This window comes from Silurus meridionalis, chromosome 25 (genome assembly GCF_014805685.1).
Source record: "Silurus meridionalis isolate SWU-2019-XX chromosome 25, ASM1480568v1, whole genome shotgun sequence".
Lineage (NCBI taxonomy): Eukaryota > Metazoa > Chordata > Actinopteri > Siluriformes > Siluridae > Silurus > Silurus meridionalis.
The window spans coordinates 8,181,640-8,206,290 of NC_060908.1; the positions used below are offsets into that span (position 1 = coordinate 8,181,640).

The 24,651-nt window shown below is 36.7% G+C and overlaps 3 protein-coding genes across 8 annotated transcripts; 1 reads left to right on the forward strand and 2 right to left on the reverse strand.

The window, feature by feature from the left end:
• Positions 1–631: 631 nt before the first annotated feature.
• stk36 (serine/threonine kinase 36 (fused homolog, Drosophila)) lies at positions 632–13,059 on the reverse strand. Of its 6 annotated transcripts, none has more exons than XM_046839787.1 (21): positions 12,601–13,059; positions 11,929–12,020; positions 11,674–11,814; positions 11,205–11,282; positions 10,256–10,386; positions 9,709–9,958; positions 9,092–9,185; positions 8,595–8,761; positions 7,519–7,688; positions 7,165–7,306; positions 5,954–6,079; positions 5,375–5,551; positions 4,449–4,540; positions 4,123–4,186; positions 3,904–4,014; positions 3,721–3,795; positions 3,513–3,630; positions 3,272–3,398; positions 3,003–3,177; positions 1,459–2,913; positions 632–1,093 (listed from the first exon to the last, which is right to left on the reverse strand). In XM_046839787.1, coding segments are annotated over exons 1-21 (3,912 nt in total). In that variant the 5' UTR covers positions 12,602–13,059; the 3' UTR covers positions 632–967. The 6 variants fall into 6 exon arrangements, with proteins under 6 accessions (XP_046695743.1, XP_046695745.1, XP_046695746.1 ...); XM_046839789.1 differs by lacking the exon at positions 12,601–13,059 and adding an exon at positions 12,466–12,484; XM_046839790.1 differs by lacking the exon at positions 12,601–13,059 and adding an exon at positions 12,182–12,456.
• Positions 13,060–13,333: 274 nt separating this feature from the next.
• c25h11orf53 (chromosome 25 C11orf53 homolog) lies at positions 13,334–20,220 on the reverse strand. Its single transcript, XM_046838494.1, has 5 exons — positions 19,708–20,220; positions 17,312–17,412; positions 16,056–16,098; positions 15,600–15,904; positions 13,334–14,559 (listed from the first exon to the last, which is right to left on the reverse strand). Exons 1-5 carry the CDS (start codon positions 19,718–19,720, stop codon positions 14,134–14,136), a joined length of 888 nt encoding a protein of 295 aa, XP_046694450.1. The 5' UTR covers positions 19,721–20,220; the 3' UTR covers positions 13,334–14,133.
• On the forward strand, positions 19,822–23,304 carry gig2o (grass carp reovirus (GCRV)-induced gene 2o). The gene is made up of 4 exons (XM_046839840.1): positions 19,822–19,839; positions 19,967–20,057; positions 20,652–20,681; positions 21,918–23,304. Exons 1-4 carry the CDS (start codon positions 19,822–19,824, stop codon positions 22,535–22,537), a joined length of 759 nt encoding a protein of 252 aa, XP_046695796.1. The 3' UTR covers positions 22,538–23,304.
• The last annotated feature ends 1,347 nt before the right edge of the window (positions 23,305–24,651 follow it).

Consider the following 24,651-nt stretch of genomic DNA (forward strand, 5'->3'; position numbering starts at 1 on the left):
CCCCCAGAAATCGGCACTTTTCAGTAAATACGGCTAAAACGACGGCAGACTCACCGCACAGTCCCGTCTTCATATTTTATAGCCTATAAATGATTTTCAAACTGAACAAAACATTTTACTATCATCATTGTATCATCACATGCTCGCAAATTTATAGATATAGTACAGTAAAAACCTTTTCCGGACGTCATAGAAAAAAACGAAGGATCTGTAAATAATTACTTTCATGATTTTTTAATTCTTTATTTCTATCGTAAGCAGGGATTCATTCTTTTTTTATTAAAAGAAAAAATGATAACAAGAAAATATAGAAAGACTCCGAGATCAAAACCTCTATATATTAAAAATATATATAAGCCATTATATATATATTTTTTTTTTTTAAATAACCAAAAACAAGAACAATTTTTTTTCTTCCAAATAATTTATTAAATGTTCATGAGTTTACAAAATCTTTTAGTATAGTTACAAAACATCTATAAAATGAATGCAATATCATACAAATACAAATGAAAATGTGAGTGACATCTAGTTGGACAGGCCAGTCATAATTAATAATAATAATAATGATAATAATAATGATTTTATATAATATATATATATATATATATATATATATATATATATATATATATTACTATCATTATTATTAGCATGAAAAAAAAGGAACATTACATACTTATATATTACATATATATAATTTTATTTTAAAACTGCAGCATACAAGTAAAGGCTAGAGTCGATCACAGTGTCAATGGGATTGTTTACATTACAGGCTTAATCTATGTCAACAAACAAACCCAACCTCATAGCCTGAAAAACAAACAAACAAAAAAAAAACTGTACATGAACAATAAACTGATGTGAAGAGAATTTAGAATGACATCTGCCCTGACACTCTCAATATCACAGAAATGTCCATGGCAATCCACTAATTAACCTTGCATTATATTAATTACACTGATGTTTACCCAGGTGTTGAGTCTACATTATGTTCTGCCTTGGCTTGACCCATCCATCTGTAATTGCTCGGAAGTGAAGAACTCTGGGATATATGGTGGAGTTGAAGCTCGGCTTCAATGGACTTCAGAGCCTTTTGGAGAAAGCAGTTAGAATATGAGAGTAAGACATGCTGGTAAAGAGTTTTCACTTGTTGTTCTCCAAGTCCCTCAGCACAATTGTCAAAATGATGCAATGTTTCTCAAAAGTGTCTGCACGCTGTTCGTTTCGTTAAAGCTTTCCGGGGGTAAGTGTAATTGTTATGGGGCTGCACTGATCATAGCGCAATAGTGTTGTGCATTTTATTGCTACTACAAATTAAATTATGGTACTGGATATTTGCCCCATAATAAGACTAAAATATAAAAATTTATTAAATTATCGTTACTTTACTGTTGTTTGGTAATAATCACGCAATACAAGCTTGGAGGAAAAAAAAAAACACCACACACCTCTCACCTGCTGCAGTGCGTCCTGTTGACTAAATGCACACAGGGCGGACAAGGCTTGACGCCGCACTGCATGATGGGAGTCGGCACGGGCAAGGCGCAGGAGTTGATGGGGAGCGTCTGCGCTCATCAACGCTCTTTCACCTCCTGTAATGGCAGCCATGCTCCCTAGGATGATGCAGCCTTGTCGCCGAATGATGGCATCAGAATCTGAGAGGAGAGAAACTGCTGGAGATGCTGCTCCCATAGCGACTTTGAGCCACTCTTCCCCCTCTATATAAGTACCCATAGAACCTAAGAAAGGGACGGAGTTGCTTTTTGTTTGTTGTGTGATACTCATTCTTTCTCTGCCTGTTACGGCTGGAGCACTGACGGTTCCCCTCCTGCACTTAGACCCTTGCTGTAAATGCTGGTTTCTCTTTGATGACACTTTAGTCTTTCTCATCATGTCTAGCCACTTTACCGAAGCCTTACAAGCACTTCTGCGTACAGAAGGTGCAGAATCAGACAAGCGGCTCAGCAAATCCTTGAACAATGTTGGTTCAATGGTCCAGTTTGGTCCTACATTTGACCTAGGAGAGACGGGTCCCAAATCTGGTTCTAGGCAAGTCAAGAGGTCACAGCCGGCTTCTCGAACTCCGTCATCATAGTGGCATAGAGTAGCTCGGAGCACGACCGGGTCCACGGGCATGGCAAAGAGGGTGGAGTCAGGTGTGCAAGTCTGACAGAGCAAACCCAGAAGTTGCACAGCACACCCAAACAAAGATTCAGTCTGTAGCAGCATAGACAAGAGAGAACTTGCTGTCCTAATTTTAGGCTGAGGAGGCTGACCTTTGACCTCTGATTCTTTAGGACAACTCTTAATTACAGTAGTGTGACCTTTGCAGTTCTTTGGCTGTTCTAAACTGTCAATAATCCAGCTTGTGTTGCTCTTGTGCCGTGCTGTGAGGTGTATGAGATGGTCTGAGAAGCCTTTGTCTAACTCTAGGCTGTCTAGAAGCTCCTCAACACCATCGCTGTGTTGCTCCATACTATCTTGAAGGTGTTCTATGCTGAGAATTTTTAGATCTTGTTTGATCTTGGAATGAAAGCCTCTTTCTCTCACCTTCCCAGACTTGCTTTTGGATACCTGGCAGTGCATGTTAGGAGGATCCCTTGTGTCCCCACTTTTATTTATACTCCCTTTTATTATGTCGGTGTTTCTCGTAGGGTGATCCCCACAAATTCTGACCATTTGTAACTTTTTATTATGTGGGGTGCCGTTAAGTCTTGGTTGGTCTGCTGCACTCCCAGACTGGTTAAGATTATTTAAGGTTTGGTCGGATGATGTACTCTGGGGAAGAAACCCACAGACTTGAGCTGTTCTGATGAAGCTTGGAACAGCATACTTAGGGGAGGACAGGCAAAGACGGCGCAACAGAGAAAGTGGAAGCTCTAAAAGAGCAGGGGATTGGAGCTGAATCACCTGGAAAAGCACACAGAAGTAGAAACATTTAACGTAGAATCAAATTTAACCCATATATGCCTAATAAACCCTTGCTGTAGAATACTTGCCTGAACTAAGCTTTCCACAACATTTAGGCTTTGATACGAGTGCAGAATCGCCACCATTTTCTCCTGGGGCAGCTCCACAGCGAATGGAAAGCACAGTAACTGGCAGCTCATCATGGCTAGACTATTCATATCAGAGCCGCCCCACAGGAGACCCCTTTTAAGTGGTGCTGAGCTGCTAAGAATGAGAGCACGGAGGCGGGTCACAATTAACATGAAGTCTAAAATAAGGTTCCTACTAAGAGAAGAAAAAAGTCTAGAGGTCAACTGACCTATCAGTAGTCAAGAGACGAGCGAGGATGCGAATAAGCTTTTTGTCATCCTCAAAATACAGGAGTAGGCAATCATAAGGCTCAGTGGAGAAAGCGAGCAGAGCGATAGATAAAAGGACAGAGAGACCTAGGAGGAGCAAAAATAACCGGCTTGAATTAAAATGCAGTTCATGGTATAAAGAACTGATCATATTTCTATTTTAAAATAAATGCTTTTGCTTTTTTTTTTTTTTTTTTTTACCATCAACTGAAAGAAAATCAGGTTTGGCTGCTGTGCTTTCTAGAATTGTGCCAACTTTAGTCCACAAGTGACACCAAACCTCAGAGATCCGAAAATCATACAGAGCACTGCTTTCACTCTGCAATCGAGGGGACAATCTGTTTATTAACATTTTACTATTATAATAATTACATGATGAAATCTCATAAAATATCCTGGGTGAAATTACCTCAGAGAGAAAATAAAGAATTAATTCCAGGACACCGTCGCACATGCCCCAACCAGGAGGTAAAGGGTAATGAGGCTAAGAGAGAAAAAACAAACACATCATGACTCCCAGGACTTATACAAGTATCGCAGCACAAATAAGCATGACCTTTAAATTTTATGGGTAGAAATTCATGTCTTGTACCTCCTCTGGTCCTGACAAGAGATTCTCCAAAAGAGCCGTAAGTCTGTCCATGTGGATGTTAACACACACACCGTAGTGAACAAACAGACTCAGGATTGCAGCTGCTTGTGGCTGGATGAGATAAAAACCCAGAAATGTTGCGATCAATAAAACTCCCAGTTAATTATTAATCAGATATCAATATCAGTAATGAAAACCGGTGAAAAGACAGCTACTTACTGCCAGAGTGTTTGGGTTTGGATCGAGAAATAATGATATCAACAGCTGGCACAAATCCTCAGCCCTAGTGAGAGGAGTAATTTTTATAAAATAACAAATTATCAATTTAATCTAATTACTCATAGCCATCTGTGTATATATTAATAGCTCTATGAAAGATTTCTGCTTTTTTTTATTTTTACAGCAATTTATTTTTAACACTTTTTATGTAATCATCAATAGAAGATCTTTTCAAATATTACAATGATATTAATTTTAGTAATAATCACATAAAACATCAAAGCAGGAGAGGAAAACAATTATTAAGGAGTAAAGTAAATTCAGACCTCGTCTCCTTCATTCGCCAGTCAGGCTGAATCTCCCAAATCGGCAAAAGCACAGCCGTCAGCTCTCCCAGCACCCTCTCGCTCCACGGCTTCTGCAGTCACACCAAATTATGAGCAATCAGTCTCATTACTCAAGGTTAATATAATGAATACAGCAATCATAACAATATTTATCAGTGTTAATTAAGGAATTAATGATGATAACCCTTATTGTAGAAAGGGATAAACCAATGATAAATGTTTATCTACTCATTAACATCACTAATGTCAAGAAAAATATAAATAAATCCCAAATCCTTGGTGATTAATACTTTTTCTAAAATCTGCTAAACAAAAAAAATAATAATTGACCGCAAAAGAATGCGGATCGTTTACTTATTTACGCCTCCTTTACGAGAACTAAAAAAAACCCCTTGTGCCCTGGGTTACATGCTTATGTAATAATAATAAAAAAAAGGTCCTCCTTAGATTAATTTTTACTTTTATTGTGGTAAATGTTTCATGTATTATTTTAATGCAAACCAATATCCTGAATAATGATGATGATGAATAATTATTATGCTGCAATTCATAACTTTATTTCTCTCTCCTGGTTTTTTCCCTGTAAGCACCTTCATGAGACGATGCAGAAGTGAGAGTGCAATGATTTTGTGTATAATAAACTTTTTTAATGCAAAACAAATTGCACCTCTTATTTAGGAAAAGCTAAAAGAACCAACATTTTAGTTACTAAAGATAAAGTTAGCATTAGGTGCAGGCATACAGCTTATTTAACTGCGTTTGAGTAAAACAAAATGCATCATAAAAACATAATAAAAACAATCAAGTTTTGTGTATGCATTTATATATATGTATACCATGTATGCGTTCATATCTGAATTAAGTGCTGTTTTTGTAATAAACCAGACAACTATATTGTATTTTACCTTCATGACTTCAGCACTGCCAAGCATCACCTCAATCAGACTAAATAAAATTTGAAGCGCGTCTGTCTCCTCGCTAATTCTCCGGGCATCAGCGGGGTTCGAGGTCAGAATGATGTTAGTGAGAATCTTAAGAAGCTGAAGAATAGTGGAAGGCTCTTCCAACTTCCCATTAAGGAGCTGTACAAAGAAAGAGGCATTCAATTTACTCTAAAATACATTTTAACTCTTTGTGTGTTTTTCTTTTGTGAATGACTACACATGCTTTTTGGCTTGAGGCAACTACTCTCTGCAGGATGCAGGCAGAAATACAAATAAACAGTCTTTAATAAGGATAATAGAAAAAAAAAACAAAGAGAATAAATGTCGCCTGCCAATAAAACTTACGGACACTGGTGCAGAAGCGAAATAGGCAGGTTAAATAAAGTCAAAAAATAGTTCATCAAATAGAGGGTGGCCAACAGAAAAATTCCTGACAACTACAACTACAGCACAGTATTTACAGCAAAGCCCTTGATGATAATTAAGCTTAAAAAAAAAAAGAGTCTTATTTGATTGATAAAAACAGAAATTTCAGATTGCCTGCTCCTTGCATCCAAAAAGCTTGTTCCACAGTTTCTGATGCATGTGGGCATCCATGGGCACAGACGTGTGATCTGTCACTTCAGCCAACCGCTGCCACTCATCATCACTGTTAACATCTTGCTCCTGGGTGAAGCGCAGAGGGACATGTTAAGTGGGAGAGGTATTGTTTATTGCAAATCCATCAAACATACTTATAAATATACAAGGTGCTATACACTTTTTTTAATTGAAACACCTGTTTACTTGCTCGTCTATGCAATTATCCAAACAGGCAATGAGTTGGCAGCAGCACAATGCATAAAATCATAAAGATACAGGCTGAAAGCTTTACACTGAACATCAGAATGAGTAAAAAAAAATTATTTTAAGGACTTTCGAAATATAGAGAAATAATAGGTTTAGGGTTATTATTTTGATATTTCACAAACAACAGAATTTTTTTTATTATTTCAATATTCAGCTGTCCACAGGAGTCTGTGCCCAGATTCCTTTTTTTTTACTGGACAGAAATGAAACCTGATGTGTATTTTTTTTTTGCTGTAGCTCATCCTCCATACAATTTAACATATTCTAAAAGTCCTAACTGCTTTCCTGCTTATACATTTGACGTGGTCATAGAGTGTTTATTAGAGCTGCTATCGGCTCGAATCAAACCACTCAAAACTCTTTTATCAACAAGGTGTTTCTAATGCAGAAATGGCACTCACTGGATGTTTCTTTGGCTTTTTTTTTGTATAAAATTGACAGACAGTGTAGTGAAAGAGAGAACGGCAGTTTGGGGAACACTTAAACCAGCCTATCCTGCAACAACATCCCTGGCACAGTCTGCATCACTGAGATTATATGTTTATGTGTCTATTCTAATGCTTGATGTGAGCATTAACTAAAGCTCTCAGATCTGTATCTAAATGATTTTATGTACCACTGCCCCATAATTAAATATAAACACACACGCATACACACACTGTGTGTTTATATTAGTTGTACATTTACTTATCTCAAGGTTTAAGGAAATAAAAGAAACTTTCTGAATGTTATAATTGTTTGGCAGGATCAATCACTGAAATTATTTACTGCATACAATATTACATATGATAAACATTTAAATCAGCCTTGCCATAAATACATACAAATATAAATAAATTCCAACCATTATTTATTTTCTTCTGTAAAGTTTTTAAAAAGTAATAAATTTGATAATTACTAACATCACTGTCCATCCTAACAGAAGCCAAGCTGGAGTGTCCAGATCTAGAGCATCTCATCAGCAGCCTCGGTCCCACCTCCACTGAAGGAAACTCTCTCTCATAGTCCCTGCTGATGGGGCCCTTACACGGAGCCGAATTCACCCTGTGGACAGAACAACAAAAACAACTTTGTGTAAGAATATTTGACACAAAAATAGAATACGTATATTTTTATCATTTCAACAATTCTTTAACGTTTCGATTCTTCTTTTATGATCAAAACTGTCTTTGCATTGTTTGTGGTGCAAGTTGCAATTTTTTTCCCAAGACATCTTTTTTTTCATGTTACATTCAAATTCGGAGCACAAATACTACCTGGCAACACCAATGTCATTGGCTTGATGCTGATTGGCTGGTGGATGAGCTGAATTTCGACACACTGTAAAGGTGCTGCCCAATGAATAACTGCTGGTGGGGGCTTCTCCAGCCGGGGCAGTTTTGGTGCGAGGCTGGTTGATAAGCGCTTTGCCATTCTTCGTCTGGTCCTGGACAATCAAAACACACCACTTCTGCTTAAACGCCATCAGATTTAGCATTCCATACTATTACAATAAACTTTATTATAACTTGAAATTGGATAGTCATATTTTACTGGGTCACATAAAACAAATTTTTGACTTGGAAGTTTTATGCTCAGTTCATTTTTTCAACTCATTTTGTTTTGATGTATGTAATGTGACACCACTATCAAAGAGACCAATGTGTTTCCTGTAATTCAAATATTCTACTTTATACATATAATATAAATACTCTTTCTTTTTTTGTATATATTTGTATCCGTATGTCAAATAACATTTTAAACCTTATTCTGTGACATTACAAATATAAAGCAAATTCTTCAAAAATAACACACACAAAAAATAGTTCCAAAAAGGTCATTTCATGAAAAAAGTAAAGTCTGGTGCCATAGCGTTGAGTGAGTTTTAGAACCGTCTCAGACACCAGTAGGAGTATTTTAGTTGAATTTCCTCAAATTGACGACTGTGTAGCTAACGTTAGCGTCAGTTTAGTACAAGCACTTGCATCATGCGACCGACTCTGTATTACCCCGTGTGTGAGAGTGAAGTAGAGTTTGTTTATAAAATTATTCAATTATATAATAACAAATAAATAACATAATACTAAAGTAAGAATTGCATAAAATTGTTTACAGTAGTAAGCTTAAGGCCTTTAATTTAAAAAGATCAAAAAAAAAAAAAAAAAAAAAAAGACAAATTTAGACTATAAGGACCTGTGGACATACTAAATTGGAGATTCATATGATCATATATTTTAAACCACAGCTATGAAACTCTATGAAACTATTTATTTTTCCATTTCATAACAGCATTAGAGCTCATGAACTTCATCTTATATTCTCTGTAGTGAACTCATGCTGTGTATGAACTTACCTGTTTATTCTTCTGCTTTTTGTCTTGCATGTCTCTGGCTCTGCGCAGTAATTTGCCCTCTTCACTGCGAGGTGCCGATTTTTCTGCCACCTGCTGCTGCTTCATGGCCTGGATGTCGGGACTGGGCGTTATGGTCAGGGGGCTGCACGAACCCTCATCTGGCAAAACTGTCCAAATAAAATGAGGTGACTGGTATTACTGCTTACAACATATTACATTTCTAGTACAACATTTACATTAAAACCTGCTGTGCATGTTTAGTGCATGTATATATAAAATACCTTAAATATTATAATAAATAAATCACATTAAAACCTGCTGTGCATGTTTGTGCCTGTATATATATATAAATAAAAGCTTCTAGGACTGCCGTCAAAAAATAAGTTGAGTAGAGAGGTGTGTGTGTGTGTGTATATATATATGTAATGTTTATACTTCTGCTTTATAGCATATAAGCATATATATGTAAGCATATAAAAATGCTTAAATTCTCTCACCTATGACTCCATCTGCAACATACGGATGGTGAAGCAGCCCAGGCCAAGTGAGCCTCTTCTGAGGGTCTTTATTTAAAAGACCATTTAGAAAACTCTGTTAAACAATAAAGCATTGAGAAAAATCTTACAGATTCGTAACTCAACTCAACAACAATTGCATTGTAAATATCATAAAAAACATAGACCATGTTTATTTTACAACTGATACAAAATATAGAAGCTGCATTAAATTATGTTTAGACTGTATATTTTGCTGGCTAATTGTATTCATATTAATAAAGAGTAAAAAAAAAAAAAAAAAAGAAAAAGGTCACACTAATAAAAAATATTTAATGATTGATTAATGTTTGATTTAATGCAAAAGTAAAGCTTTGTTTAGTCCTGATCAGGATTGCGGTGGATATAAACATGTGATTGCAGGTATGCGTTGGGAATAAACCCACAATGTGATTCGATTATCATTATCATTATCATTGCAGTCCTTATTGTTCAATCTTTGTTTAATTGTTCAAAAGACTCTAATCAAGTCTACTAATGATTCAAATGTTATTCAAAATTTTCCCTGTCCATATTTAATTAATAATGAAACACCCCTAGGTAAAAGTTTATCGCGGTACCATGCAGCCCTGGCTCATATTGTCTGGCCATTTGACCGGATCCTTGACGATCAGCTGTACGAGCTGAAAGATTGAGTTGGTGTAGAACGGCGGCGCCCCCGTGTGGAGTTCGTAAAGAATGCAACCCAAAGACCAAAGGTCAGCTGTGTGGTCATAGGGTTTCTCTTTCACCAACTCTGGAGACATGTACAATGGAGTTCCCTTTATGGAGGTCAACACCAGTGTGGACACGCTCATGGCCCGAGCAAATCTGAAAAGAGTTTAAGATGAGAGGTGTGTTAAAATGTGGGTTTTAGAAATCTATTTAAATTAAATTTAAATCCTGATTTTTTTTATCTGATTCTTAAGGGGAGAAGCCATAGAAAGAAAACATGTGGATTGCTATATAAATTACAGGCAAATTCTTAAAAAAAAAAAAATGTTTTTTACATACATTTTTAAAAAATGGAATAAAATAATTAATAAAACTTTATTAAATCTCTAGAAAATCTACACATATAGTTATAGTTTGGTTGCTACTTTACATAGCACCTTGTGCAGTACAAACCCAAAGTCACAGAGCTTCACCACACCCCCTTTGCCCAGAAGGATGTTCTGCGGTTTCATGTCGCGGTGCAATATACGATGGGAGTGCAAGTAATACAGGGCAGATACCAGCTGGCAAGCTATCTCACGCACCTACACACAGCAAAACAACGAATGTAAGAAAGATGGCTATTCGCAGAAACCAGGTGTCTATTTCAGTTGAGCTGGCTGTCATTCTGTCATCCATGTGTGCTGTATTGCAACTCTGACATCAGTATGACATATATTGGAACTAACTTCGCAAATGATTAGCTGCTTCGAAACCAAATGCTTTGCAAAATTGCAAAGTAAAATTTCAAAAATGTCAGCGATTGTTAACAGTGTAAGATTTCGAAGTGGGCGCAACAAAATGATGTAATCAAATGAAGACAAGGACTGAAACATGTCTCCTATATCACCGTTTATTCTCAAACGTCAATATTATAACAGATTCCTTTAACGCAGTAGATCTAAAAAGTGGGGTTCAATAACCCTAGTGCGCTTTGCGACATAGCCATGGAGTCTGTGATTTTTTTTTTCTTTTATGGTGAATGAAATCACATCCCATTTTCATCCAAATTTGTATCCAAATATTTTTTTATTGAATTCTCTATAGTTATTAGTCAGTTTAATGGGTTCCTTGTTTTGAATGGGATTAATCCAAACCTCAGTAATTCCAATACAAGATTTTGGATGTGTTCTCAAGGATTAAAAAGCTAGACAGTGGCCGTAAATAGCTAATAATATTACTGGACACATTTGAATAATTGTAATGTATTCAGAGGATATCTTCGGAAAAAAGGTTGACCCTTATAAACGTTTGAAATGTTAACATTCAAATGTTTTTGCACAGTATCTAAATATTAGAGCTAAACCCCAGAACAGAGATCAGAAATGTAGTTTATTATCTAGAACCATATCCTTTTATGTACCTGGTTCTCAGGTAAGCTTCCATCATCCTCCAGGATCTGAAACAATTCGCCTTCAGCAAGCTCGGTCACCACTACCACCTGCCAGGGGAATATAAATGGCCTTACTACACTGTAAAGTAAAAAGGCATACTCAGATTTATGGCTTCTTATTTTCTTGTCCTTTAATCCCAGAAAGGCAGCTGTGAAACCTTTCTTTGCACAATAAGTATTGTCATTATGAGCTGTTATTAAGTCAGAAGTTTTTGCAGTATAATTAGCCAAATGACCTCCGGTGCTAGAGAGATTTTTTTTGCTGCCAACGTCTGAATATACGATTACGTTTTGCCTAACAGTGTCATTTACCAAGACATTTGAATGGGAAAATTGGAAACGCTGGCAGCGATTTTCGTTTGAGCCGTTGCACTGGATTCTCCGCCAAAACAGCTTATAGTACATGGATGCTGTACCTAAACATGATCTCAGACTTTACCTCCGATTGTGTCTCGAAACTGTCCAGAAGCAGGACTATGTTTGGATGCTTGAGACCTCGCATGATCTCAATCTCTCTCTTCAGGCTCCGCAGTTCTTTTTCAGAGCGGCCCATTTTAGGGATGAACTTTAAAGCAACAACCTGGAAAACATATCAGGTTTAACTCAAAAACTGACAGTCCCTCTCTCGCGATGTGTGTGTGTGTGTGTGTGTGTGTGTGTGTGTGTGTGTGTAGTGGCCGGTGTTGGCACAAACCTGGCCGTTAAACCTCCGACGACCTTTGTACACTCGCCCAAATGAGCCTTCGCCTATCATCTCCAAAACATGGTAGTTCTCCATCACGACCACTGTGCAAATAACAGAAGGATTATACCAATCCGATTCAACAGCGATGAGTTTTACCCCTAGTTACCTCTCAGGTAATATCATTCGATATAATGTAATATAATCAATATAATTCAATTAGTCTACATGTTTACTCTCATTTGGACGTTATACTGTCTTATACACTCGATCGAGGCAGTCCCGATGACAATGCACTTCAGTGATCGGATATAAACGAGCTGATCTCAGGCGAAATAAAGTCCAGTGTGTCTGGTTAACACTGAGTTAGCTCGAGCCACACTGTCATGGTCCATCTCTCTACCCGGACAACTGAAAACTGCCCCTAAACCGCTTCTACACTCCCGAAAATACCGGAGAGTGAAGAAGTGTTTTTTAGTCTGAAACCGAGTTTTGATACAAAGGTGAGCAAACTTGGGAAAAGTTCTGCTCACTGGCCCGCTCACCTACCCGCAGAAAACAAACAGCGCTTAGCAACTTCTATAGCGGATAAGTTCACATCCCTGTTAAAAAAACTATTACTGAAACAAAAAAAGCAGAGTCCTCACGCTGAAATAAATATAATACAAAGTCTATAATACTTACTTAGCAAAAGCTCATCCGATATATTTTCGTTCAATCTCTTTGTAAAACTAAATCGTAGCAATCGATATGTTTAACTCAGGCGATGCGGAGGTGTACTATGTTTGCCATTTCATTACGGGGGCCTTCGCTTAGCAACGCTTTTGGCGTCACAGTAACGACTCGCCCTGCCCAGTAGAGGTCAAGTCCACAAAGCAGGGGTGTTTAATATTTCCCACGAATGGCCGGTGTGGGTGCAGGTTTTCATTTCACCCAAGCCACACCAGATTCCCCCTGTGTAGATCTTAATTTTCAAAGGGATAATCAGGTGTTTAATGAAAACTTGCACCCACACCGACCCTTTGTGGAAAAGATTGTACACCCCTGCCGTAAAGCGAAATCCAACTCAGTCCCGGCGAGTCAAATGTTTAAATATCAATGGATTTATTACAATCTGTACAGTAACTAGTTATTTGTCTTTAATTACAATCACGTGATCTGGCAAACAGAGTAATAATGATTTAAAAAACCCAATAAAAAGTTATTTCCAATACTCGTATTTTATATTTTATATATATATATATATATATATATATATATATATATATATATATATATATATATATATATATATATATATATAAACAGCAGACTAAAACATACAATGCACTAGTAGTACAGATTGTGGGACCTGCACACAAAGCATGCAAATCTATTTGGTGCTGAGAAAACACCTGTCTAAAAATCACATGCATCATTTGTGACTAAAGAAAAAGTCTTTTATTTTCCTCGGATAGTTTTCTTGGCACAAAAACATAAGACAAACAATATGAACTGCCTATCAATATAAAACCTATCAGTGTTTTTACTACCTTAACTACCCGTGACCGGTCATCTGAAATCCCCCTTAATGCTGGGCTTCACAATCTACTAATATTGTTTTAACAAATATGTATTGACAGTAATTATAAAAAAATAATTATATAATAATTAACCAAAGTTTCAGGTGCACAGGAATGTTTATGTCTGTCCAAGAAAGGAGAAAATTAACTTTTTTTGTTTGAGAAATAGGTAAAAAAAAAAGGTGTAGTTTCTGCAGTTGCTGAATCTGAAATTTGATCTATTATTATCTCTAAAATGCTAAAATGTAATGAATGTTAGTACAAGCATAGAAAATATCACCTGCAATGGCTTTAAACCTTCATATTGGTGAACATGGCTGGTCTGAAGCAGGTTTAATATGTCAGTACCAATCATTCTTAAAAGACAAAGAGTAATAAAATAACTTTGATTACTTAATTTTCCCACAGTTATTTTCCTAGAGCTATTCATAATAACTGTCAATGAATCCAACAGAAACCTTTGTTTAAGGTCATCTTCAAAATAGAATTCCTAACATCTACAAAAGCTGTTTCACAGCTATCAACTGCATTAATATAGGCATTTATGCTTATTGCAAACTTCAACCAAAAGTCCAAAAGTTTTGGGGTGCCATATTTCAGGTTTTAACTTCTTTATCAGTTCAGTTCTACATCCACTTAAGTGCTTTAAAGCCTTTTAAAAGGCCCTCCTTATGGATGTCTCATAGGACATCCATGAGCTGGTTCCATCATCTTTGGCCCATCCTTGAGCAGTGGTGTCACTGAGAGATGCTACGCCACCACCAGCCTCATCTGATGAGACAGACGCCATTTTCACCGCGGTCAGATCGCCCGGATTAGTCATGTATGGAGGGCAGGAGTAGCTAGAGGCTGAGCTGTAGCTGGTAGCTGGGTAATGGACGTCTTCCAGTGTCTGCAGAGTGTAAGGCTGGGAGCTAGAGGGGACAGATCCGCTGCCACGGCTCGTCGAAAGCCGATATGGAGAAGAGCTGCCCGAATCAGCACCCAGAGACGGGGAATCTGCCACGGGGGCTGTGCCTTCAGGGCAAAGAACCTCTGGCTGACTGACATGATCTTCTGAAGGCTGCTCCCATGGATCTCTCTGTGGAAGATTAGCAAGGGGAAAAAATATAACAAAGGCAGCATGAGCTTATGTTTTGGAAAGAACCCTTAAGAATCTGTTTCACATTATTTGTCTTTGACAATAAGAAATGTATATATGTTGATTTGTTTCATTTTAACCACTTAAACTCACACAAAGCTGCAGTCACTGTTGTAACTACAGACGTCTCATATTTTATTCACTATAGTTATTAAATTAACCACAGCAGATACTAAATACCATGATTTTGATAAAGAGCTAAATAATAAGCTTAGACTGAAACACAAGACTTCTACATTCCACAACACTTTGAGCAGACCTCCAGTGATTAAAGAATCTACTAAAAATGTAAGAAAATTACTTCAAATTGTATGTGTGTGTGTATATATATATATATATATATATATATATATATATATATATATATATATATATAAAAGCCAAATCTTGTCCTTGAGTAACAGCATGCAGAAACCTTTTACTGAGTTGCACAACACCCAATAACATTTGTGACGCACAACAACCTTGCCGTATCTAAACAACCTCAACAGTAATCTAATGAAGTAGCTAAAAATGGAAAATAGCAAAAATTGTTTTTGTTTTAAAATAGTTTAAATGAATGCTTTGTAGAGAATGACTTGCCCTGGTGGTTGAAGGTCAGAAAAGAATGCATCATAAATGTAAATATTTTCCTATTTGACAAAAAATTCCCAAACTGTTTTAGATATTTAAGAGACTCTTAAACTAGAAATAATTGAAAGTATAATTTTAGGATTTTGTATATATATATATATATATATATATATATATATATATATATATATATATATATATATGCTTAACAGACCAGAATCTCCAGGCCATTGTTGTGTAATTACTATAATTCCAACATTATAATGCACTATTAGAATATAATAACCTTTTACATGCTCATAGTGAAAAAAATATGTCATAAAATGGTTAACGTAACCCATGATACATCTCTTTAATAGACCCTTATCATTATAAAGTGATAGGTGGTTTAATTAACATCTCAATACCAGGAGCAGATGTGATGATGTCTCACTGGACAGAGTAGGCAGCAGTGTGGACAGTGCAGACGGGGAAAACAGTGACCCTCCACCAGCTGTGTAAGCAGTCGCGCTTCTGTAATCTCCGAAAGAATCTGGCTGGTAGTAGCTGTCGATAAAAGAAGGGTAGCTGGATGAATGCTCATAAGAGAAGGCCTTGCTGCCCAGAGCAGAAGAGTATGAGTCTGAGGAGTACTGCTTCATTGGGTGACACAGTTCGGAATCGGGCAGGAAAGGCCTCCGCATGCTGTAGTATCCAGGAAGCATGTGAGCACCTGAAGGAGGAAGCAGGAAGTCAGTGTTACTAAACTGAATGTCAGTGAATTAGCTCTGTCTTCACTACCAGCAGTCAGTTTTTTGGACAAGTTTAATTAGATAGTGGTGTGTAGGAGCTTTATCAGATGATCACAGACAAAATAAGCTCACCTGGCATTTGTACAAAAGTAGGCTGGGAGGAACTGGCTGCAGCCTGAAAACCACATAAAATTATAAATATAATTATTATTGCCCCCAGGGCAGCATGTTAGTCACAAAGAATACAGAATCCTCTTAAACCGCATTTCCGATAATGTGTATAAACTGTCAAAAAGGCAACGATACACTTTAAACAATCACGTGTAACAAAACATTATAAAACGTTGGTGGATGGGTTTTAGGTGGAGCACTGAATACGAAATCCCCGGCGTGTCACTCTGCTTTTACAAAGCCAGTGCGAACACAGAGTCGAAGACAGGAAGGCTCTAGTACACAGGCTGATTCTGTTGAAAGCCAGGCAAATTTTGTGGTCGGATATTTGAATGTGATTTGCCAGTGTCACAATAGCACCACCCCGTGCGTGTATGCATATGCTTGTGTGTGTGTGTGTGTGTGTGTGTGTGTGTGTGTGTGTGTGTGTGTGTGTGTATGAGAGTGTGTGCACGGTTGCCTCCGGTGTTGTGTGCGCCTTGAGGGTCTAAAGAAATGATGAGATGACTAGAAACATAACCCGATAGATAATACTTAGAAGAGGGGGTGGCGGCTTTGTATTGTTGACATACGAATAAAGATGCAAATAGTTATTTTATGATAACCGTTGAGTATTAATTATTTTTATTATAAAAAATAATAAGAATTGTCTTTAAACCAAGTTATGTTTAAATGATGTAACAAAATGTATGTAACAAAAATGCTTAAGATTATTACTGGTGCTGACTTTGCCACAATTGTGTGCCAGTGCCATGCACTGCCCCTGAGAGATTTGCATGAAGCTCGATTAGGGCCATTAGTACAAAGTAAGGAGGGGGATGGGAGTGCAAAGGGGGTGTCTGTATGTACACGTAGCAGCAAACCTAGCACAAGGACCGATCTATTCTATTTGTCTTTGGTTGAGGTTAAGGTCCCGGCAGTGACCTAATGCTACATTTAACCGTCTGCTTGTGACAATGCCCCACTTATCTGGACCCTTTCAGGAAGACAGTGCTTCTATGGGCAGGTGCATCTGATACTGATCTCTCAACACATCCCTCACATGCCATTGCTTACAAGTAAAACATTATGTTTATAGGAATTTTACAACTCTCCAGAGTGGAGAATCTAATATTTTACTTGTTTTTCCATATATAAAATATATATATATAAATATAAATAAGTTAGTACAACGTATGACAAATATCTCTAGGAATATGAAATAATTAAAAACTTACGCTGAATCGTGGTACATTTGTTTGCCTTGATCGTTTCTCAGCTAGCAGGTCTTTGACTGTGTGCTTGACCCTCACGCCTTGGTACACTCTCTTAGAATACTCTGTTGAAAGCACATTGAATGTACATTAAATACAATTATTATTTCTGCCAAATCGAACATGCGGCTCATGAATACCAATGATCCGCTGTGGCGACCCCTAATGGGAGAAGCTGAAAGAAAGTTTGTTATTTCTGCCACAATCTAAAAGCGTTTAAAATGACTAATTTACTCAGAAGATCTACAGTTTTTAGGCCGAGATCAAAATGTGTTTATCTCTTGAATATTTAGCTTTTCTTTGGCACTAGAACCCATGGTGTGGTGTTACATTAACAAGTTGTAATTACTTTTTTTCCCCTCAAGCATTTAAAAGACACCTAAAATTGTTAGGGATAAACAAGATCATTTAGGTTTATCCCAGTCCTACAATGTAAAGATACTGCACATATTCATGTAACTTGTGAAACGCGAATGCCTGGGAAACATAATGTTAAACTTCAACCACTGCTTTCATAATCATCTTCTTTCCAGTTAATGCCTGACAAAAAAGGGGAAATCTGGCTAAAACTGTAAAGTAAAAAGCTAGTTAACATTTTGTGCTGTGACCGTATATGTGTTCACTTTTTTTTTAAGTAACTGCTCACTAGTCTTTTTAAGTCACACATTGTTCCATGGAATCATGATAATGTGAAACATTCCTTCCTGGTTGTGGTAAGAGTGAGTCAGGTACAGCTCAGTGACGGAGGTAACAGAAATAACTAAATGAATAAAACACTAGGATGAAACAAGGAAATGAAATTATTAGAATGTAAATAAATAATAATAATTATTATCATAAAACACATACAGACTAACAAATTATTATTCCTATGATTATAATTATTGTATAAATGGTAGTAGTGTGCAAGAAAAAATCATGGTATATCACAAGACAAACAATTCTAACCAACATCAAAAATGAGAAGCCTCATCTATTATTTTTTAATACACATAAGTGCTTCAGTAGCCAAAAATTTATGGTTTCCTGAGAAGAACTAGCCCTTATTTCATAAGTGTGACTGCAAGCATAGAGTATGATGACACATATTGCCAAACATCTGTTCTCCAAACCCCTTACAGTGGGAAACTTGAATCACAATATTTTTTTGTTGCCCAGTTGTCAGAGATTTGGAGGTTTCAACTTTTTAAGACTACGTTAATAAATAATTCCTTGTAATGACGAGTAAGAATGTTCTAATTGTTAATGCCAAAATATATATATATAAATAGATCAGTCAATAACCAAATACTAATGGATGTTATACTTTATATGGCTGCTAGAACTCAGCGTTATGTTCATGGTGCAGTCATGCAATCATGACGTAAAGCATCAGCCTATACACTGTTGTCTGTCAAGACTGGGAATTCTACACAATAATAAAATAATGTAAATGTCACAACCAAGGAGACCAGCACACACACACACACACACACACACACACACACACACACACACACACACACGTAGTCAAATATTTGAGTAACAATTGGATGCATATGAACATTGTCATATCAACTTTGATTCTGACATGTTTGTGTGTATGTGTGCATGATTGAGTGTGTGTGAGAGAGAAAGAGAGATAAAGCACTGATAAAAAATTTGAAAAAAATGCTTAGTCTGCTTGGTGTCAATTATATATAATATATAATACATATAAATAACACATTTCTTTTTTCATGTTCATTTTGTTCATACAAATTGCATTGTTTTTTTTTTATTTTGCAACCAAAATTGACCTAAAATTAATTTGTTGAAATCCCCGTCGGTATTACTTCAAAATTGTATGCCAATTCTCACACACTGTCACTTTTTTCCTATTTATATTATGACCACAATAAACAGTATTTAAATGTTCATCAAGTATGAGTTTTTATTCTACATATCCTTTCTAAAATATTTCTACATGTCCTTGTTTTTTCTTGTGTGTATCATTTCATTAGAAATGATTCATATATAGAAATCATTACTATCCTGTATAGAGCTATACACCAATCTAATTACGAATTAAATTAATTGCATCATTTTAAATGTGGTCTATAGCTATATTTCCATGTAAACATATTAAAAGAAAACAAGATGTGCCCTGGAGGCTGCCACCCCAGTGACAATAATAGGGTTTGTTTAGTAATATTTATTTTGCCTAAGTGTGTCCAATAAATATATTATAGAAATTGTTAGTTCAAAATTGTGTCCACCACAATATATATTTTAAATATAGACTATGCTTATGAAAAAGTTTCTGAATTATAATTACTACCCTACCAGAAGTTCTTATAACGTGCACAGAGCAAATAAACTAAAATGAAGAGAGTTCTCACCTGTCTCCATCATGACTTGTGGCTTACGGGCGACAGTGTGTTTGCAGGAGGTCACTTTGCTTTTCTAGTCCAGTAGTAGTGATACAGTGAGCCATTTAAAAGCCTTATGCTGACATGCTCATAGAGGCCCAGGTGAGCGCGCCCATACATTTATACCTCCCTCCTGGTGGCCCTGCTCAAGCCTTCATGATTTGTGTACATGCAAATAAATGGCTGCAGGACGTTTCTCGTTTATTTGCATCCCAGGCTAACATGCTAGATTAGAGGAGAATGCATCGTGCTGCAGCAAAAGTGGAAAAAATGGGACACAAGTGTTGGGCTGATAAGTGACGGCAGACATGGAGGTCGAGGTTAATCATCAGTTAATTTTCAGCATTACAATGCATAGCAATAATTAATAAGCAGATGCAAGACAGTCTGGGTAAAAACGTCCCATGAGCACACAGAGGACGTGTTTTTCCCTCCTTAACAACGGCACAATTCTTCTGCTGTCAAACGCTAATAAAACGTAGCTGCTGCTGCCGCCGCCTCGCACACGGGTTGCCAGGTTGAACCGATTACTTTCATCACAAAGTAATCTATTAGGCTAATTTTAGGAACAGAATTTGTCTGTTGAATATAAACGTATTAAAATGTATGTACGGATTAATTTCTGTCAGATTAAATTCGGACTGTTTTGACGCCAAGTCTGCTGTGTAGCAACTTGACAAACAGTGGGAAATCAGTTAATTTTAGTCCATTTATATTCGCTTCATAAAAAACTTAATTACTCACATATTCAGTTCATTATCAATCATTTAGCTTTTATATTTGTGTTTGTTTGTGTGTTGTTCATAGCTCATTACATAGCTCATGAGCATGAACCCCAAACCATTTTCAAGAGATCCTGGGTGTTTCCTTTTAATTATGTGAAAATAATGTACATCATTTTTTTTTTTTACCAGAAAACACACTCTCTCAGAACGAGCCACAAGGTGAGTTATTAGCACTCAATGTGGCTATCTAACCACTAAAACACAGTTATTATTACTATTATAACAATAAAACACTTTCCTATATTAAATACATTATTTTCTTCTCTCTCTCTCTCTCTCTCTCTCTCTGTACATCAACTACATTATAAACATATCACACACACACACACACACACACACACACACACACACTTAAATATCTAAATATCTACATTTAAAGTAAAAATAAATAACAATGAATGCTAGCTTATTATGCATACAATTCTTTCATGGCAAAGGGCCCATGAACTACTACTACTGCTGGCACCTCAGTACCTTTATGCTCAAATCGTGTCGCTCAGGCCTCATGCTACTCTGCTTAGTTAAGTGCTTAGGCTGAAGGTGATCCAGAATCCTAAAGGAATTTCTCAGGCAGTTCAGAGAGCAAAGGAAGCCCTATGATCATTAGTGGACATACTTGGATATACAGATTTTGTCAATATATCCACCTTAGGTGTTACGCTATTAAGAGATGCACAGTGTAAAAAACAATATTCCGTTAGCCTGTGGTGTTAAAAAATAATAAATTGCTATGAAGGGGCCCCTGTTGACACAGTGCAGGTTGGTTCATGCTGTTGATACCTCCTGGAACAGGTGCTATGAAAATAAAAAATTATAGGCAGAATGAACATAAGTGCACATAAATAGCCTGTAATGATAAACAAATAAAGCTATGCTATACAGCCTGCTGGGGGCTGAACATTAATTGCATTTCCATTCAGGGAACTTGCAGATGCCTTTATCCAGGGTGACTTACAATTATCTCATTTCAGTTAGTTTACTTTAAAGCATTATGCAAAGTTTCAGTTTATAGCACTATAGGCAAAGTTCATACAATGTTCATAGTTCACCTTGAGTCCAGCTTAAACGAATCTAAAACATCTACATGCAGATCTACAGTTATTGATTTTGGAAATATTTATTATATTTTGAGAGCTGAATGCAAATCTTCAGTGGCATGGGCAGCAATGTACAGACATTTCATACATTTCCTGTTCTACTGCATTGCACTTCGACCAGAATGAAAGCAAATAAGGGCGTCGAAAAAAATAAGGAAGTGATTTTTTTTTTGTTTGGTCCCTATTGATTTAATTCAGATGTATTCGTCATTAATCGAGGAGTCTGTCAGTAGTAACTGATTTTTCACTTCTGTAAATGTTTTTATTGAGCTCATGGACGGCGCTGTGCGTTTTGCAGGCTGGCGCGCTATTGAAGACAAAAAGACAGTTTCAAATGACGGAGAGTTGAAATCGGACCGGGTGTACAACATGTATCATGGCACACAGGTGGACAATGCTGAAGACATCATAATCAACAGCTTCAAGCCGTCCACGCGCGGACTTCTGGGAAAAGGCGTGTACGTAACCCGCAACTTTCGCAAGGCCAAGTGTTACCCGCTCCGAACCGACAAACGCGATCAGGTAGTGTTCAAGCTCAAGGTTAACGTCGGCCGAGTGAAAAATATCGACTGCTGTCCAGTGCGCACGAATTGGCACGACGAAGGCTATGACTGCGCATGGGTGCCTCCGCACAGCGAGCACGCGGTGCTCAGGTCGTGCGGAGAGGAGGGCTGCGTGCACGACCCCAAACGCGTTACGGTGGTCGACGTGGCGTTTTGCGTGGATAAAGGGAAACGACGCAAGCTGCGTAACCTCATCCAGAGCCACACGCGCAACCTCGTCCAGAGCCACGTGCGCAGCAACAAGTGTCCCGCGTGCCTCCAGAGTTTTCTGGACTTATCGCACGAGACGCGAGACTGCTGGGCGTGCGGAGAAATGGTTTGTCCGTTTGAAAAAGAGCATATGTGTATGAAGTAGCAGCATGTCATGTGAAAGATCACTTCCCTACATCCATTCTTGAACAGCTAGAACATTGGTTCTGACACATGGGCCCCCCAGTCTTGTGTTTGGGTCAAAAAAAGGTCAAGACCTGCCTTCGGTACTAAGGTGCATGCATCAAATTACATTTAAATGTATTTAATAGTACATATTTATTTATACGTTTATATAAAGATACACTCATTTTCCCATGTGATCGAGACATACCCTCTAAGTTACGAAGTGACCGTCTTTTTCTGAGAATGTGGGTGGTCAGTCACTGGTGAATACAACTCAGACAATTGTTATTTATTTATTTATTATTCTTATTTTTTTTTACATCTAACACACTCACAGCTAAAATAGGAAGGATGTTTGTCTGATGTATTTGGCACAATATATTTTCTATACAGCAGATTATAATTTGCCCATAAATGTCAATGCATTTTCATCTTACAAAGTTTCTATTGTTAGCTGTATATAATTATAAATGTTTACGAATTTTTTTGATGGGATGACCTTCCTTTCTGCTGCAGATTCATTGTACATATTTTATTGTTTACTTACCTAATGGCAATATAACCTATAGCCTAGAAATATAATTGAATAGAAATGCATTAAGAAAGCTTGGATAATTGTGCTTTTATGCTTAGTAAGGCCATGGTACAAGAGGAGACATGGTTTGTTTGTCAGTAGCCACTGCTTTAATGGTAAATAAAAAATTTTTTTGTACAAACTGATCCAAAATTAAAAAATGTTAATATGTTTTTATTGACTATAAAGTGTCTGTTTTATAGCACACTCAGAGCATGCAGTATGCAAAGGCAGCATATCTCTGCTGGATTTCCAATATACAATTAAATTGAACTATTGAGTAATTGTGAATGTTTTCATTGTTCTTATTTGACCGTTTGAAATTTAAATAAATTAAGTTCAGAGAATGATATAAAATATGCACAACCTTGTTTAGACTATCAGCAGCACTGCATTCCAGCTTTCATACTCTGAAGTAAATTTGATAAAATATATATTTGTTAAAACTGTATAAACAGCAGATTTGGGAGAGTAATTATTGTTTAATGCATATTTCTCTGACACATTCCCTTGCTTTGGCATGCTCAGTGACATTAGAGAGAAAGTTTGCCAGAAAGTTCCACGGGTTGTCTGGAAGAGATCAGTTATGACCTTGACTAAAGTAGCCGAGGATCTCTTCAGCAATTAAATAAAGTTATGCAAATGTATGTGATAATTTGTTAAATAAAAATGACATTTTGTGTTTTTAAGGGCATAGTGATAGAGATCACAATAAAAATGTTATTTAAAAAGCAAAATTATGCAATTAAATAGAATTTCAGTTACAAATGAAGACGCAATAACTTTCTAAAACTTTACTTTAATATTAAATTAATATTTAAGTTATTGTTTTGTGAAGATGAATTGAGGGAATTTGTTAGGTAAATTATATTTTAGTCTATTAATGTCAATCAGCTTATAAATAACTATAGTAAAACATATGTTATATAAATATATACACTATTTTACAAAACTGAGTACACCCCTCACATTACAGCAAACTGCATTACTGTATGAAAGACTTTAAAAATTATGTAATAAATCATATAATAATATTATTATACAGTATCACACGAAAGTGAGTACACCCCACACATTTCCGCAACCATTGTAGTATAACTTCATAAGGGACAATACAATATAAATGAAATTTGGATATATTTTACAGTAGTCAATGTGCAGCTTGTACAGCTGTATAGATTTACTGTCCTCAACACACAGACATTAATGTTAAAATAGCTGGCAACAAAAGTGAGTACACCCTAAGTTATAACAGCTGGATGTCATGTAAGCATGCAAAGCCACATGTCCTATTCATCATGTTCATGTTTTTGTCTGCTTGACAGGACTATACAAATTTGTGTATCTTGTATTAGAGCAGTTCAAATTTGGTGCTTTGAGTACAATTGTCTCCGACTGAACACTGGATGTTCAACATGTACCTCATGGCAAAAGACTCTCTGAGGATTTGAAAATTAGAACTGTTGCTCTCTCCACAAAGATGACAAGGCTATAAGAAGATCAGTAACACCATGAAACTG